The following is a 15140-nucleotide window of genomic DNA, read 5'->3' on the forward strand; positions in this document are numbered from 1 at the left end:
TTAACAAGCAAACACTTGATTAGAAAACTAAGTGATGCAAGTGCAGACTTAGCTAGCGGCCTGTGAAAGTCACAGTTCAGTCAGGCAGCTCAGACATTTGGCACTCAGGACTTTGGCTTTACAGCTTTGGGTGATGGGAACAAACCACAGTGCAGTCCTCCATCCAACCTAACCCAGCTCTCATCATAGCACAACGTGTGGAAGAGGGAGGCCACTCAGACAGGAGAGAAATGCCATCAGCATAGATGACTTTGTGGTGTTACTTTTGTAATGTTCACACAAATACAAATAAGCAAACGGTGCATTTTGTAGCAGCCTTGAAATATATAAATATAAATAAATATAAATAAATATAAATATATATAAATATATATAATATAAATAAATAAATATAAATATATATATATATAAATCCAGTTTATATTACTGGGAAAGGGGATTTCTGTTTAAATCCAGCTCCAGCAGGCTTTGGCAGCACGGCCGGTGATGTGTGCGTGCGCGCGTTTATGTGACCATTGACTGAGCATGTGCGAGGCAGCAGAGAGATCATCGCTGCCACGACTCTGGGCTGTCCTGTAAATCTTCTACTTGCTGGGATATTCGTTGTAGTTCAGGCATGGAGGAGTGGAAACCTCTCGGTTCAGGCGCAGTCCGTGGAGCGACTTTGGAGACTTTACGCATGCTCCTCATCAGCGGCGGGCGGGGAGACTTTAAAGTTGGACCCTTTTCATTTACAGTAGTGACGCAGGTGAAATGCTATTCTGTAGTGAACTCTTGATATTTTTGGAACATCTCGAGTGGTCTCACAACAGATAAGAAGAGGACAAGCTCACTCCGGGACACTGTGACCATTCCCACTGTAACAAATGGCAGATGGAGATGAGCAGGCCAGCTCATCAGAATTTATTAAGGGTAAGTTTAACATCAGTGCTGGGATGTAATACTGCATAATGGTTTTCTGTAAGAAACTACAGCCTGCAATATTTCCATGTGTGTGACTGAGAGCGAGCGTGGACATAAATACACAGCACTGACCTGCTCGTTCATTTGGGCTCATTTGTTCTTTCAAACAAAGCTAAACCAGTATGATTCAGTGTGAGCTACACTGACCACGATGGTCTCCATCATGGGGACACTAACCAAATAAGAGACGAGGACATTTCTGATTATTTTGTAGCTTCTTCATCAGCACTGTGCATTGTTGTGGAGAACAATAACTCTTGACAGGACTGTGGGGGCAGCTGGTCGGCCTTTGGCCTGGAGGATGCTGGATCGTTTTCAGCTGTGTCTGCTATAATTAACATGATATAAAGTGTAACAGCTGTGCATTAAGACGGTAAAAAGAATCCTGGTAAAGTGAGTCCATGCAGGTGCAGGTCAGCTTCACAGCCTTTACACAGCAGCTCGTTTCCAGGAATAAGTTTTTCTCTTTTCAGCTATCACTGCAGAACTTTCCAGTTTTACTGAAGCTGCTTCACTCATGAGTACATGTAAAACTACATGTAGCTGAAAGGTTCAAACTTACAGGCTAACAGTTGGCAGGTTGTAGCCCAGTGTCCCACAACTCATTCACTCATAGAGTCAAATAATACAGTTTAGTTAAAGCAAAGAATTACAAAGTTTATTACGTTTATGAAGCCACGACCCATCGTTCTCTAATCTGGTAAAAAGAAGCATTTCAGTAGTGCGAGGATTAAGTTTGGCTAAATCAGGTTAAGTAACCAGCACCAGTGTGTCATGTAAGGACGGAGATTTGGGTCCTGCCTTGGTTTCAGCAGCAGTTAATGAGGGGAACTGATCCTGTGCTGTAACCGAGACACCAAAAATACCTGGATACAGTCAGCAGCTCGGTGTGATCGGGACAAGAGAGCGTTATCGCCCTGTATCTGAAGCCAGGACTGTCTGTGAGGCTGAATGTAACCTGTGTGTGTGTGTGTGTGTGTGCACCACAGACCGCCTGTACTTTGCCACTCTGCGGGTCAAACCTAAGAATACAGCCAACACACACTTCTTCAGCACGGATGAGGAGCTCATATATGAAAGGTAAGCTGTGATCTAGTCTGAGCCCCAATTCTGACGTACCGCCGTCTGACATCCATTTAAAGTGAGTCCGGATGTTATCATTCACATGCTGATATTATAGTTGGTGTTGTTCTTGGTTTAGCTGAATGTTCATTTAACAAAATACTTTCTGTACCATGTAAAAGTAAACTCATGACTTTCTATAACAGCAACAAGCATAAAACATTCAAAGTGACTCAAACTCTGATGGCTTCATGTCATCTGTCCAGTAGATCTGCAGAGATCTGCAGAGATCTGGTCTCTGTGGCTGAGACGGCTACAAGTTGCTGAAGGAGATCTCCAGCTTCTTCAGTGCTTCGGGGTGTCTCGTACTGTTGTGCAGTAAAACGTGTAGTGTGTGAAGCTTCCTCATGATTCTGCTAACCAGCTGTAGCTGATTATGTCAGCCGAGCTGGTCTGAGAGACACGTGGAGCTGAAGGTTCAGTGAATCCTGCAGATTCACTCAACAAACACACGAATGGCTGAAAAGTGAGAAACGCTGCGATGTCATTGCCACTGAAAGTCTCCATGGTAACAGTCTGCTCCTGCTCACTGCCAGCACACGCTCCTACAAATCATTTCTTTCTGATGCCTCTTTTGTAACAGATGAACTTTGTTTGCCTCCGTTTTTGTTGTTTCGTGTCCTTTAGAAATTCCTTTGACCTCATTAATATCCCACCTGTTCATTTCAGAGAGACACGCCTTTTGACAGTCATGCTCCTGTCCTTCCTTGACTTCTCATCACTGGTCTCTGATTACCATTATACTGTTAGAGGAAGTCCACTGCTCCACCCGGAGGGATGGTGTCCTGGTTCAAACTGTGGTCTTTCTAGTTGGAGTTCACAGCTTTTCCCTGGTTCACAGTCCAAAGACATGCATGTTCATTCACGTTAGCTTAACTGGTGATTTAGTTTAGTCCAGTTTTATTTGTATAACATCAGTTACATCCAGGCCCTTTGTAGGTAAACAACCTACAATTTTAGAGAGAAAACTCTAATTGGACGATTCCCAACGAGCAGGGCCGGGAGCAGTGGGACGGTAAAACTTCTAATAGATGGGGAGACCCTGAAAGAACTTCCTTACAGTGCCGCCATGCCGCCTGGATGTGAGCAGGAAGCTGCTTCCTGTCAGGACAGCTGCTCTGGCCACCACGAAGACTATCAGAACCTGGCCTGATGAAGCCTTACAGCAGCTGCAGGACTGTCTCCACACCACCAGGACATTCCTGAACATCCAGACCTGGAGGTGTACTGTGTCACCTGGTCTATCCCAACCACAAGCCCTGGATGACCGGGGACGTCCACCGGCTGCCTTCAGAGTGAGTGACGGTGCAACGAGGCATCTGAAAGGCCAAATCACAGTACAGGTGGAAGATCACCTGGACAGCAACAACAGCAGGCAGGTGTGTCAGGAGGGCAGCACATCACCGAGTACAGGAGCAGTCACAGAGCTGATGCTTCACTAGCAGAGCAGTTGAATCACTCCTTGTTTTGAAGTGCAGTCACCAGAGGCACGTATCAATAAGTCCATCCTCACTGTGGAGGAGTGTGACATGAGACACACGCCGTCAACCCTCCAACAGGAACAGCTCATACGTCAGTGAAGACATGAAGTTCACATACTTGTGGAGAATTTCATCCAACCCTGTGTTGTCATGTTGATACATTTGCACTGTTTCTCCATGAAAATGTCTGTTGATGTATCACCAGTGTGACTGATGTCATAAACCAATCATCTGGTCCTGGCCTACTCTGTGGTCATAACCCCTGACTGAGCACGCACGAGTTATGGTTCCTTAAATGATCTGCATTTATTTTAGGATATAAAATAGTTTTAATCATACAGCCTTTATACACCGATGAGAGACAGATCAGAGGTGAAACAGCCTTGGAAAAATGTTCCATCTATGCGTTTATATGTGACCTGCAAATTGCACCTTCATACTGTGGATGTTCTGCTGTGGAGCTGCAGGCCACCACAGTACACAGGGCTGGGTGGAAACTGGTTTCCAGCATTTCCTGACCTCTCAGGACTTTTTAGGAACTCTAAGGCTACGTTCACTCTGCAGGTCTTGATGCTCAATTCAGATTTTTGGATCAAATCTGATTTTTTTGTCTGCTCGTTCACACTACAAATAAAATGTGACAGCAAACGCGCTCTAGTGTGAACGCTCAAAGCGGCCGCATGCACAAAAGAAGACGTCACACACAACGCGCTCTGTTTAGACCCAGAGCAACAGTATTGTTTGACTGATGGCCTTAATATAAAGACTTCAGACTTCACGTTTCCCAATTTTTGCTTTAAGTTATTTTGTTATTTACATAATAATGTAAATAACCTAATAATGATCCTTATTGCTGTTTTAGAGGAGCGCTGCTTCAAAGGATAGCTGCAGATTTCTGTCAGAATCTGCAGATTATACAGAACAAATAAAATGTTCACGTTTCTCCAACGTTGTCTTCCCAACAGTTTCACTGGATGGTCAGGAAGCGTTCACGATGTCTTCTCCGGCGCTGATAATTGGCGTCTGTCTTGTGTCAGTGACGTAAAAGACGGATTTAATGCGACATGACCATCAAACAGCAGCTTTCTAAAACATCAGATATGTATCGGATTCAGCACCACATACGAAAGTGACCCAGATCGGATTTGAAAATATCGGATTTGTGCCGTTCACACTGTCACACCATGATCGGATAGATGGTCGCACAGGGTCAAAAAATCTGATTTGATGCACTTTCGCCTGCAGTGTGAACGTAGCCTGAGTTCCTGATGCTCAACTCTGAGCATCAGTATCATGGGATATATCACAGTTTCAGTGTGTCTGTCACAGAGCGGGTGTTTGAGCTGTGATTAACTGGGGAGGTGGTCTATGAGTAAACCTGAGATGGCTTTTGTCACAGTGGAGTGAGCCGTGTGGAGGAAATAAAGGAGGATCCAATTGCAGGCAGTCGTGAAGGTGGTTTATTGAACACAGAGCACAGGGGAAAAATGGCAAACGAAGATTAAACTAAACTATACTGGGAATAACTAAACTAGTAAACTCAAAGCAGAACACGAGCATGAAGGAGGGTGGGCAGAACACACGGGTGAAACATGGCAGATACACAGACGGACCGGCAACGACAGAAGACATGACTTAAATACACTCAGAGAAACACAGGGAGATCACACACAGGTGGAAGTAATTAACGAGACGAGACAAGGGAGGGAACACAAGAAATCACAAAGACGCAGACTGGACACAGATCAAGACCCACAGCAAACATGGGAACACAGAACCTGAGAGCAAAAACCAGAATCACAGAAACAATAGATAAATAATAATAATAATCAACAAAGCACCAGAGAACAAAAACGATCCTTCAAAAATAAACCAAAGCAAGAGAACTCAAAATGCTGGGTCGACCCCAACGTGACAGCTTTCAGTGCTTGTTTGACCATCTTTGAGATCCTCTTGCTGTCATTCGTGCTGTTGGCCGACTTACTGAATAGCAGTGATGATGAGTAATCTGGTATCCAATGCTGTGGTGTTAGGGAAAGGACTTTATAGAACCTGATGTTCTGCTGTAACAGTGCTGACTTGCACCCCTGCTCGCCTGTCATGTTCCAGCCTTGATAACAGTTTTCTTTTCTGCAGCAGACAAACGGGATCTGAGTTTGGTTTCATTGAGTGAAACAAAGCTGTGAGCTTCCTCTGACTCCATGTCTGCATTGTGTGGGTTTTCTAACGGAGCATTTTATTATAACCAGATGAACAATGTCACCGACTTCACCTGTCAGTGGGTTTAGTTTTGTGACTGATTTGTGTTGTTGTTGTAATTGTTGAAAGCTCCTCCATCTCTCGCTGTGTGTTGCAGTTTTTATGCAGACTTTGGGCCCCTCAACCTGGCCATGCTGTACAGATACTGCTGGAAACTCAACAGGAAGCTGAAGGTAATGCAGATGAAGGTCTTCAGACTCAGGGCTTTGTTTGCTGTATAGACATCATTTAGAAAACGCGTTACGCTCTTATTTTGAAAGGTCTTTGCTCTGATGGTGTGTGTGCACTCCTCTGACAGTAGACTCTTATTTTGAAAGGTCTTTGCTCTGATGGTGTGTGTGCACTCCTCTGACAGTAGACTCTTACTTTGAAAGGTCTTTGCTCTGATGGTGTGTGTGCACTCCTCTGACAGTAGACTCTTATTTTGAAAGGTCTTTGCTCTGATGGTGTGTGTGCACTCCTCTGACAGTAGACTCTTACTTTGAAAGGTCTTTGCTCTGATGGTGTGTGTGCACTCCTCTGACAGTAGACTCTTATTTTGAAAGGTCTTTGCTCTGATGGTGTGTGTGCACTCCTCTGACAGTAGACTCTTATTTTAAATGTATTAATGCACATGTGCTGTTTCACTGATTATTGATTATCATTATTGGTTTATAGTCTTTCACAATGTCTAGAAAGAGACTGGTTCACTACACCAGCTACGACCAGAAGAAGAGAGCCAATGCTGCTGTTCTCATTGGTGCCTATGCTGTAAATATCCTTTCATTTGTCCATCACATCATCTGATTGCCCGTCTGTCTGTCCATTATTAGTGATGTAGTTTAACTCTGCCCTGTAGGTGATGTATTTGAAGAGAAGCCCAGAAGATGCCTACAGGACTCTGATAGCAGGAAACAACACAGGCTACATGCCGTTTAGGTACAGGCTGCTGCTTTCTACGAGACAGCACTGCATGCTGGGCTGTTGTCATTACATTTACTGAGACACTATTCTTCTGTCTGTTAAATCCAGCTTAGCTTAGCTTAGCATAAAGACTGCAAGCAGGGTAACAAGAAGAAACTCCACCTAGCTGGAAATTATTTGGCGACCATGAAGGTTCCAGGAGGTCAGGAAACCTCATCAAACCCACACTTTTAAGTTTGGGATGGGAACATTTTCCCGTATTATTGTAGGGTTTTTACTGCTGTTGTGACTTGGCACTATATAAATAAAACTGAAGTCAGAGATTTGAATGAATTGTTAACAGTTTATGAGCTCTTAGTGAGCTTTAGCGGTGCCAGTGGGCTGATTTCATTCATCTAGACTGAGCTAACGTGTCCACCCCCCCCCCCCCCCCCCCAGTCCTGAGCTCAGCTGAACAGCTGCTGCTTAGTTTTGACACTCTTAGTGATGCTTTGTGTTTATTTACAGAGCAAACAAGCCTGAGACCAGATATGATCTGAACCCTGATAACTACACTGTGTGTGTGTCTGTGTGTGTCTATGTGTGTGTGTGTGTGTGTGTGTGTCTGTGTGTGTGTGTGTGTGTGTCTGTGTGTCTGTGTGTCTGTGTGTGCGTGTGTGTGTCTGTGTGTGTGTGCGTGTGTCTGTGTCTGTGTCTCTGTGTGTGTGTCTGTGTGTGTGTCTGTGTGTTTGTGTGTGTGTATGTGTGTCTGTGTGTGTGTGCGTGTGTGTGTGTCTGTGTGTGTGTCTGTGTGTCTGTGTCTCTGTGTCTGTGTGTGTCTGTGTGTGTGTGTGTGTGTGTGTGTGTGTGCGTCACAGAGACGCAGCAGTTGGAGAGTGCTCTTTTAACCTCACCGTCCTAAACGGCTTACAAGGAATCCACAAGGTAGCAACAACGTCTAACACAGATGATTTTAGTAAAATTAAAATGACACTTATTAACTTCATTTTGGTCTTTTTAACCTCATTTTAACTTAAAAATCCCAGTTTGAGCCACATTTGACATTGTTCTCCTCTTATTCTGTAACAACAGTAATTGAATTCAGTTTTATTCATAGCACTAATTCCAAGCAACAGTTACTTCAAGGTACTTTAACTTATAAGGTAAAGACCCTACAGCTCTGCACTAGAAGTATACACTTGGCAACAGTGGGAAGGAAAAACTCCCTTCCAACAGGACGAAACCTCCAACAGAACCAGGTTTAAGGAGGCAGCAATTCACTGTGACAGGTGAGGGGTGAGAGAAGAGAGCAGAGAGAACTACAAAGGAGTTTAATAATTACTAATGATTAAATACTTCAGTGATGTACAAACACACAGGAATTGAAAACAAAGAAGACTAAAGAAGAAATAGTCAGTGCATCAACGTGTCTTTTAGACCCCATTCCTACAAAACTGCTCAAAGAAGTCCTGCCATTAATTAATTCTTCGATCTTAAATATGATCAACCTATCTCTAATAATCAGCTATGTACCACAGGCCTTCAAGCTGGCTGTAGTTAAACCTTTACTCAAAAAGCATCTCTAGACCCAGCAGTCTTAGCTAATTATAGGCCAATCTCCAACCTTCCTTTATATCAAACATCCTTGAAAGAGTAGTTGTCAAACAGCTAACAGATCATCTGCAGAGGAATGGTTTATTTGAAGAGTTTCAGTCAGGTTTCAGAGCTCATCACAGCACAGAAACAGCTTTAGTGAAGGTTACAAATGATCTTCTTATGGCCTCTGACAGTGGACTCATCTCTGTGCTTGTCCTTCTTGACCTCAGTGCAGCGTTCGATACTGTCGACCATAATATCCTATTAGAGCGATTAGAACATGCTGTAGGTATTACAGGTACTGTGCTGCAGTGGTTTGTATCATATCTATCTAATAGACTCCAGTTTGTGCATGTAAATGGAGAGTCCTCTTCACACACTGAGGTTAATTATGGAGTTCCACAGGGTTCAGTGCTAGGACCAATTCTGTTTACATTATACATGCTTCCCTTAGGCAGCATCATTAGAAGACATAGCATACATTTACACTGCTATGCAGATGACACCCAGCTCTATCTGTCCATGAAGCCAGAATTCAAAATCCTGCTCCTCACATACAAGGTCTTTAATAATCAGGCCCCATCTTATCTTAATGACCTTGTAGTACCATATCATCCTATTAGAGCACTTCGCTCTCGCTCTGCAGGCCTACTTGTTGTTCCTAGAGTATTTAAAAGTAGAATGGGAGGCAGAGCCTTCAGTTTTCAGGCCCCTGTTCTGTGGAACCAGCTTCCAGTTTGGATTCAGGAGACAGACACTATCTCTACTTTCAAGATTAGGCTTAAAACTTTCCTTTTTGCTAAAGCATATAGTTAGGGCTGGACCAGGTGACCCTGAATCCTCCCTCAGTTATGTTGCAATAGACGTAGGCTGCCGGGGGATTCCCATGATGCACTGGGTGTTTCTTCTTCACTCACTATGTGTTAACAGACCTCTCTGCACTGCGTCATCCTTGTTATTAATCTCTGGCTGTCCTCACAGTGTGTCTTTGGTCCTGTCTCCGTCCCCTCAGCCCCTCAGCAGTCAGATTGCCGCCCCTCCCTGAGCCTTGTTCTGGTGAACATGTGTTTCTGTTAAAAACGAGTTTTTCCTCCCCACTGTCACCAGTGTGCCTGCTCGTAGGGGTGGTCTGATTGTGTTTCCTCTGTATAACTGTAGGGTCTTTACCATACAATATTAACTGCCTGAGGTGACCTTTGTTGTGATTTGGTGCTAAAAAAAACTGAACTGAATCTGTGAAACCACTGCAGATCACTATAACACTAAACATTTCAGCCCTTTGGGGGGAGTTGTGCTTTTGTTGTGAAAATCTGTTCCTGCTCTTTTCCTCTGCAGGCATTACAACATGGTTTCCTGGATTTTGAAAGGTTCAGTGCAGAAGAATATGAACATTATGAGGTAACAGACTGCAGAGTGCTGACTGTGCTACAGGTCGATATCAATGAAAACAGGACCAGGATACAGTAAGAAATAAGTAACGTACGCTTGTTATTCATCCAGTTTATTTGCAGTGCTGTTAGTAACACAGTCAGGGCCAACCAAGGGCTCGTACGATGTCCAGGCCTGCCTTGGTGCACGCTGTACTTCCTCAGTTTCTCAGTTAGATTGATCCATAACTCACCCGTCCAAGTGATAGACAGTCAGTGAAGTAAAGGTCAGCTCACCTGTGTCCACTGCAACAAAACTGATTTCCAATGAAAGGTAAAAGCCCGTATGTGTTCATTACTGCAGTGGTGGTATAATTAAGGTGTTCTGGATCCATGTTTTTAACTGATATGTCGCTAACCTCTATCACAGTCTTTCTTTCCTTTCTTTTTGTGCTTTTAGCGAGTTGAAAATGGAGATATGAACTGGATCGTTCCGGGAAAGGTTCTGGCGTTCAGTAGCCCTCATTCTCGTGGTAAGATAGAAGATGGTGAGTCAGAATCTCTAAGCTAAAAGCTAAAAGCATGCCTCCAAACCAACATCAGTGCTCACGTTGCTTGGCCTGACAGAAGGCCTGTGCAGCCCCTCAGTGCCTGCACGTCCTGAAACAGCTGAGAAGAGCTAACCTTACTCTGCTGTCTTCTGATGGCGTGTATTGTTTCCTGCTTAGTGCTGTCATGTTGTTACGGCTGGATTAGACGAGCCTGAGCCCTGCAGTGGCTCGGGGTTTCCCATGATGCACTCATGCTTCTTCATCACTCAGCTCTTTTTACTTCCTGTGTATTTACACCACTTTGCACGTAGTTATTATTCCCCTCTGGCTCTCCAGTCCGTCTCTTGTCCCGTTGTCCTCCCCTCACCCCGACCACATGTGGCAGATTGCTCCCCCTCCCTCAGCCTGGTTCTTGTTAAAAGGGAGTTTTTCTTTCCCGCTGTCAGCAGGTGCTTGGGGCCGTTCGATCGTTGAGTTTTCTCTGTATTTAACGTCTTTACCTTACAATATCAATCAGTTGACACTACGTCACTGAATCTTATTTTACGTTTGCATTAAGAGACAGGACTTGCATTAAAAACAGACCCTCGCTGATTGAAACGTACGACGTAACTCAGTTGTTGTTGATTCTGTCTCCAGGTTATCCCCTCCACACACCCGAGGCATACTTCTCATACTTTTGCCAAAATGACGTAACGACCGTGGTTCGTCTGAACAGGAAGTTGTATGATGGCAGGCGGTTTGAGGATGCAGGATTTGAGCACCACGACCTCTTCTTCCTTGATGGGACCACGCCCTCTGACCTCATCGTCAGACGCTTTCTGCATGTGTGTGAAAGCACAGACGGGGCAGTGGCAGTGCACTGTAAAGGCAGGACTGCAAGTGTTTATGTATGTTTAATTGATGTCATTTATTTCTTTTATCTTAACTTTGTCTCTTTAAACACTCCATCCATTTACAGCTGGATTAGGCCGCACGGGCACTCTGATTGGCTGCTACCTGATGAAGCACTTCCGGTTTACTGCAGCCGAGGCGATTGCTTGGATCAGAGTCTGCAGACCTGGATCTATCATCGGTCCACAGCAAAACTTCTTAGAAGAGTGAGTTTGTGCCTCAGCTGTGACCGCTCAAACCAAACGGTCCAATTTCCGTGACTCCAAAGGTATCAGTCGGAGACAATCATTAAGCTTTAGTGCCGTTCATGAAAGTACAGGAGTAATGCTTTCCAGATGATGTGCACACAGACATGTCTGCAACACTTCATTAGGATAATGTCACAAAACACAAGCAGACGGCAACTTCACCTCCAAGGTGCACGGAGAAAGATCTGACGAGGTGAAGACTCCAGTCACAGAGTATTAGGGAAGTATAACGTGTTAGTGGCCTTCATCAGGGTCATTGTGTTTATCTGTGAAGGTGTGATTGGTCCACTTTTTCTGTTTCCAGTCTTTTTTATTTAAACACAAGCTGTTTGACATTTTGCAATGACCCAAAAGGCGTTGGTCACTGAGTACAGCTGTTCTCTAATACTTCGAGTGTCGCTGGAGTCTTCACACGAGGCACAAGTAGATCAGGAAGTAGATCAGGAAGTAGATCAGGAAGTAGATCAGGAAGTAGATCAGGAAGGGTTTGAGGTGTCACCTTGGCCTTCAACGTCGGCAGAACTCAATCTCATCGAGCATCTGTGAGATGTGCTGGACAAACAAGGCCCATCTGTCCTTAGGCTGTGGCATCTATTGCTGTTACCACACAAGATGTTTCTCCATGCTGAGGTCATGGTTGGAGCATTCTGGAAATGTAGTAAAAGTTAGAAGAGAAGCAAAAGGTGGAGGTCAGGGTGGGGCATTCCCCAGGGTGCCCATGTGCAGCTGGTGGTGACTGCAGCAGTGGGAAACTGGTGGATGATGAATCAAATCGAATTAAAAAAAAGCCTGAAACTGTGTTACTGCTGCAGACTGCAGTCAGCTGGTTTCTCTCCTCAGCTCTGGACGCACACTTCCTCCTTACGCCACAGTAGTGCTCTGTTGCTAATGGCTACTAGCTTTGTGTGTCTACTTACACGCTAAACCTGGATGTTGAATGTTATACCTGCTAAACATGACATCACAGTTAGTTTGTGGCGTGTGTTTGATGTTTGTGTGCAGGAAGCAGCACAGTTTGTGGGTTCAGGGTGACGTGCATCGGTCTAAACAGAAGCTGGTCCAACAGAGACGGAGTCGGCAGCAGCAGCTGCAGCAACAGCAGCTTCACCGCTCTGACTCTGTGCAGGGAGGCAAACAGGAGGCAGTGTCCTCGCTGCTTTCCAGCATGGATGACCTGTCAATCAACACCGTGCTCTGCAAGTCATATAGCTTGGATGAGGTCAGCGTGTGACTTCGTAGCACCTTTTTTTAATGGTTACTGCAGAATTCAAACAGGCTACTGAGTTCTGATCACAATGTTGTGTTTTCATGCTGCTAATTGTGTCTTTCTTTCTGTGTCTGTGCAGAATAACTGCAAAGAAGTCAGTCTGACACAGGGAGACGAACTGAGAGCACTGAAGGGAAAACGCCCACCGAGATCAGCGTCATCCTGCTCAAGGTACCAATATCTGAAATTTAATTAATGATAAATGGTTATTGTGGTCAGTGCAAGAGACACGTTGAGAATTAGCTCAAAACAAAGTTTCTATTAACAAGGAGATATAATAGACACCAACATGTTTTTGTGGATGTCAGAAAGTACATAAGTGACTGTTGTCGAATGCTTTGTTTGCACGCTGTCTAACAGACAGACTGGACTGCATGAAATCCTGCTGTGTTCTCATCTGTGCAGCGTAAATGTTGTGTATAACCTGCTCGAGCTCATGCATCCTTTTTTGTTCTTCGGTTAAACTGAAACCTAAATGCAACAAGAGAAGTTGTTGTCTTTGGATACTTTAGTTAATCATGAGTGAGATTAAGGTTGTGGAGGTTGTCAGAGTATTCCTTCTACTGCCTGACAGTCTCCTCAGTTGGAGTCAGCAGGCCTCCATCTTTACTGGACACCGTGTTGGTAGAGCACCACTTCCCCCTCCTGACGGTTTGCCAGAATCGCTCCTCCTACGCCCAAGTTTTTGCTGCAGCCGCGGCCTGAGCTGCGTTTCGATTGGCCTGCCCGCTGCCTCTGCTCTCCACCCGTGGCTTCTGCCAGACACACAATCAGTAGATAATACCTCTGCTCACTACAGTTTTTGTTTTGGTCCCTGAATCCACGGCCCAAATATAGCAGATATATAAGATGCTGCCATAGTTCAAGAAACATTTCATAAAAAGTAAATAGTTACAAATCGGGGATATGGGAGCTGCGGCAAAAAAAAACCAAAGGACGACCACGAACCAAACTCACAACGTGCTTCTCCTGTAAACTAACATCACTAAACTGCTAACCTGACACAACCAAGAACTGGGCTTCCACGGAGGTTAACTCGAGGTACCTCCCACACGTCGAAGCGTATTTGTCTCTTGTCTCTTGTACAGAGTGTGTGTGCAGATGTTGATTCCTGCAGTGAGCGTAGAAATCATCAGAAGGATTTTTGGAGAAGTTGTTCGTTGTGCTTGTTTTTGTGAAGGATCAAGTTTAGTATTTGCTCTTGGATCACACACACACACAAATATGAGGTGTTCTTGTTTTCTGTGTCAGGTTAAACCTGTCCAAGACTTCACACTGCTCCATCCTCCCTCCCCCGAAGCCCTCCAAAGTCCACCTCACCCCCTCTTCTACTAAAAAGCTGAGACGAAGTTCCTCTACCACCACTGCTCCACAGATCAGGAGGTTGGTGTCTGTGCTTTTGTTCCTTACTAGAAGCACATTATAATAAAACCAATATAAAATGTGATGTGCTGATGTCTCCACAGTCCCTTCAGCCTCACTGTGTTCAGCACCAGGCCAGCACTGATTCACTGACTTCACACTTGGGACGTTCTGGTCATGAATCAGCCCAGCTGATGATGGATTCGCTGGAAACTGGATCAGCTCTCTTGCACCTTTAATAGGCTGTAAATCCTTTTTTAGCCCCAATAACTACTTTTCGTTTTGACAGAGCCAACAGTTTGTCACCACTTTAACTGGTCACGTGGCCCATTCTGTGATAACAGGGCCGACACCATAAATCATCACGTCTCTTGGGTATAGCAGGCAGGTAACTGTAAAAAACTGCTGCTGCATATTGCAGATATAACATCTGCTAGATGCTGAATGTCCCGTTGTCACAATCATTTTGCTGGAAGCAAAGGACACGTGCAGGTGCAAAGACCAAACAACGCTAACAGGTCACGTGGCCCACGTGGGGATAAAAGGTCGTGGCCCGAGGACTGAGTCAGACCATCGCCAAGAACAGTCTGGGTGCTTCTGATAAACGGCTGCTGCCATTTGTCCATCCAAAGTTCAGAACCACAGGATGTAGACAGCCTGAAGCAACGTTTTGGTTGCGGAAACACAGACCTTTAGAAGTCGTACCAAAATCCACGCCTTAAACTTTGGCAGATCACAGGTTTCTTGGCTGCACATGATGGACCTAGCTTATTTGGCACGTTGTTGTAATGTTGTCTCCTCATTTTCAGTACTTTAGTAACTGAAAATGTAATATATATAATAAAATGTAATATACTTTAGTAATATATATATATATATATATATATATTAAAATGGAGAGAATGTTGTCTCCAGGAGTTTAGCTGATTTGATTTAGAGCGGCAAGGTATGGTGGGTGTGTTCCGGTTAAAGAACACGGAGGCAGCTTCCAAGTTTAGGAGATTTATTCAGCTGTGGTCTGTAGTAATGATACATAAAGCAACTATCAGTACAGCACACATAAAATATTCAACATGTCTAGACATTATTCTAGCACAGAGATAGCACAAGGAACTGTATTCAACACTCACATCTATAACAACTTCAAC

General features: G+C 44.5%; 2 protein-coding genes across 3 annotated transcripts in view; both read left to right on the forward strand.

Moving 5' to 3' along the window:
* Window positions 1-15140, forward strand: part of LOC148098680 (protein NLRC3-like) — a 321437-nt gene that overhangs the window by 272912 nt on the left and 33385 nt on the right. The window lies entirely within an intron of this gene.
* Window positions 678-14145, forward strand: LOC148098693 (dual specificity protein phosphatase CDC14AB-like). The gene is made up of 14 exons (XM_087851391.1): window positions 678-912; window positions 1953-2043; window positions 5923-5998; window positions 6483-6575; window positions 6664-6743; window positions 7586-7652; window positions 9639-9701; window positions 10131-10203; window positions 10861-11091; window positions 11183-11321; window positions 12366-12582; window positions 12710-12801; window positions 13882-14013; window positions 14097-14145. The coding sequence occupies exons 1-14, from the start codon at window positions 867-869 to the stop codon at window positions 14143-14145; spliced, it is 1449 nt and encodes a 482-aa protein (XP_087707517.1). The 5' UTR covers window positions 678-866.

Source organism: Neolamprologus brichardi, chromosome 14, assembly GCF_056152115.1.
Source record: "Neolamprologus brichardi isolate AB-2024 chromosome 14, ASM5615211v1, whole genome shotgun sequence".
In the NCBI taxonomy this organism is placed as follows: Eukaryota; Metazoa; Chordata; class Actinopteri; order Cichliformes; family Cichlidae; genus Neolamprologus; species Neolamprologus brichardi.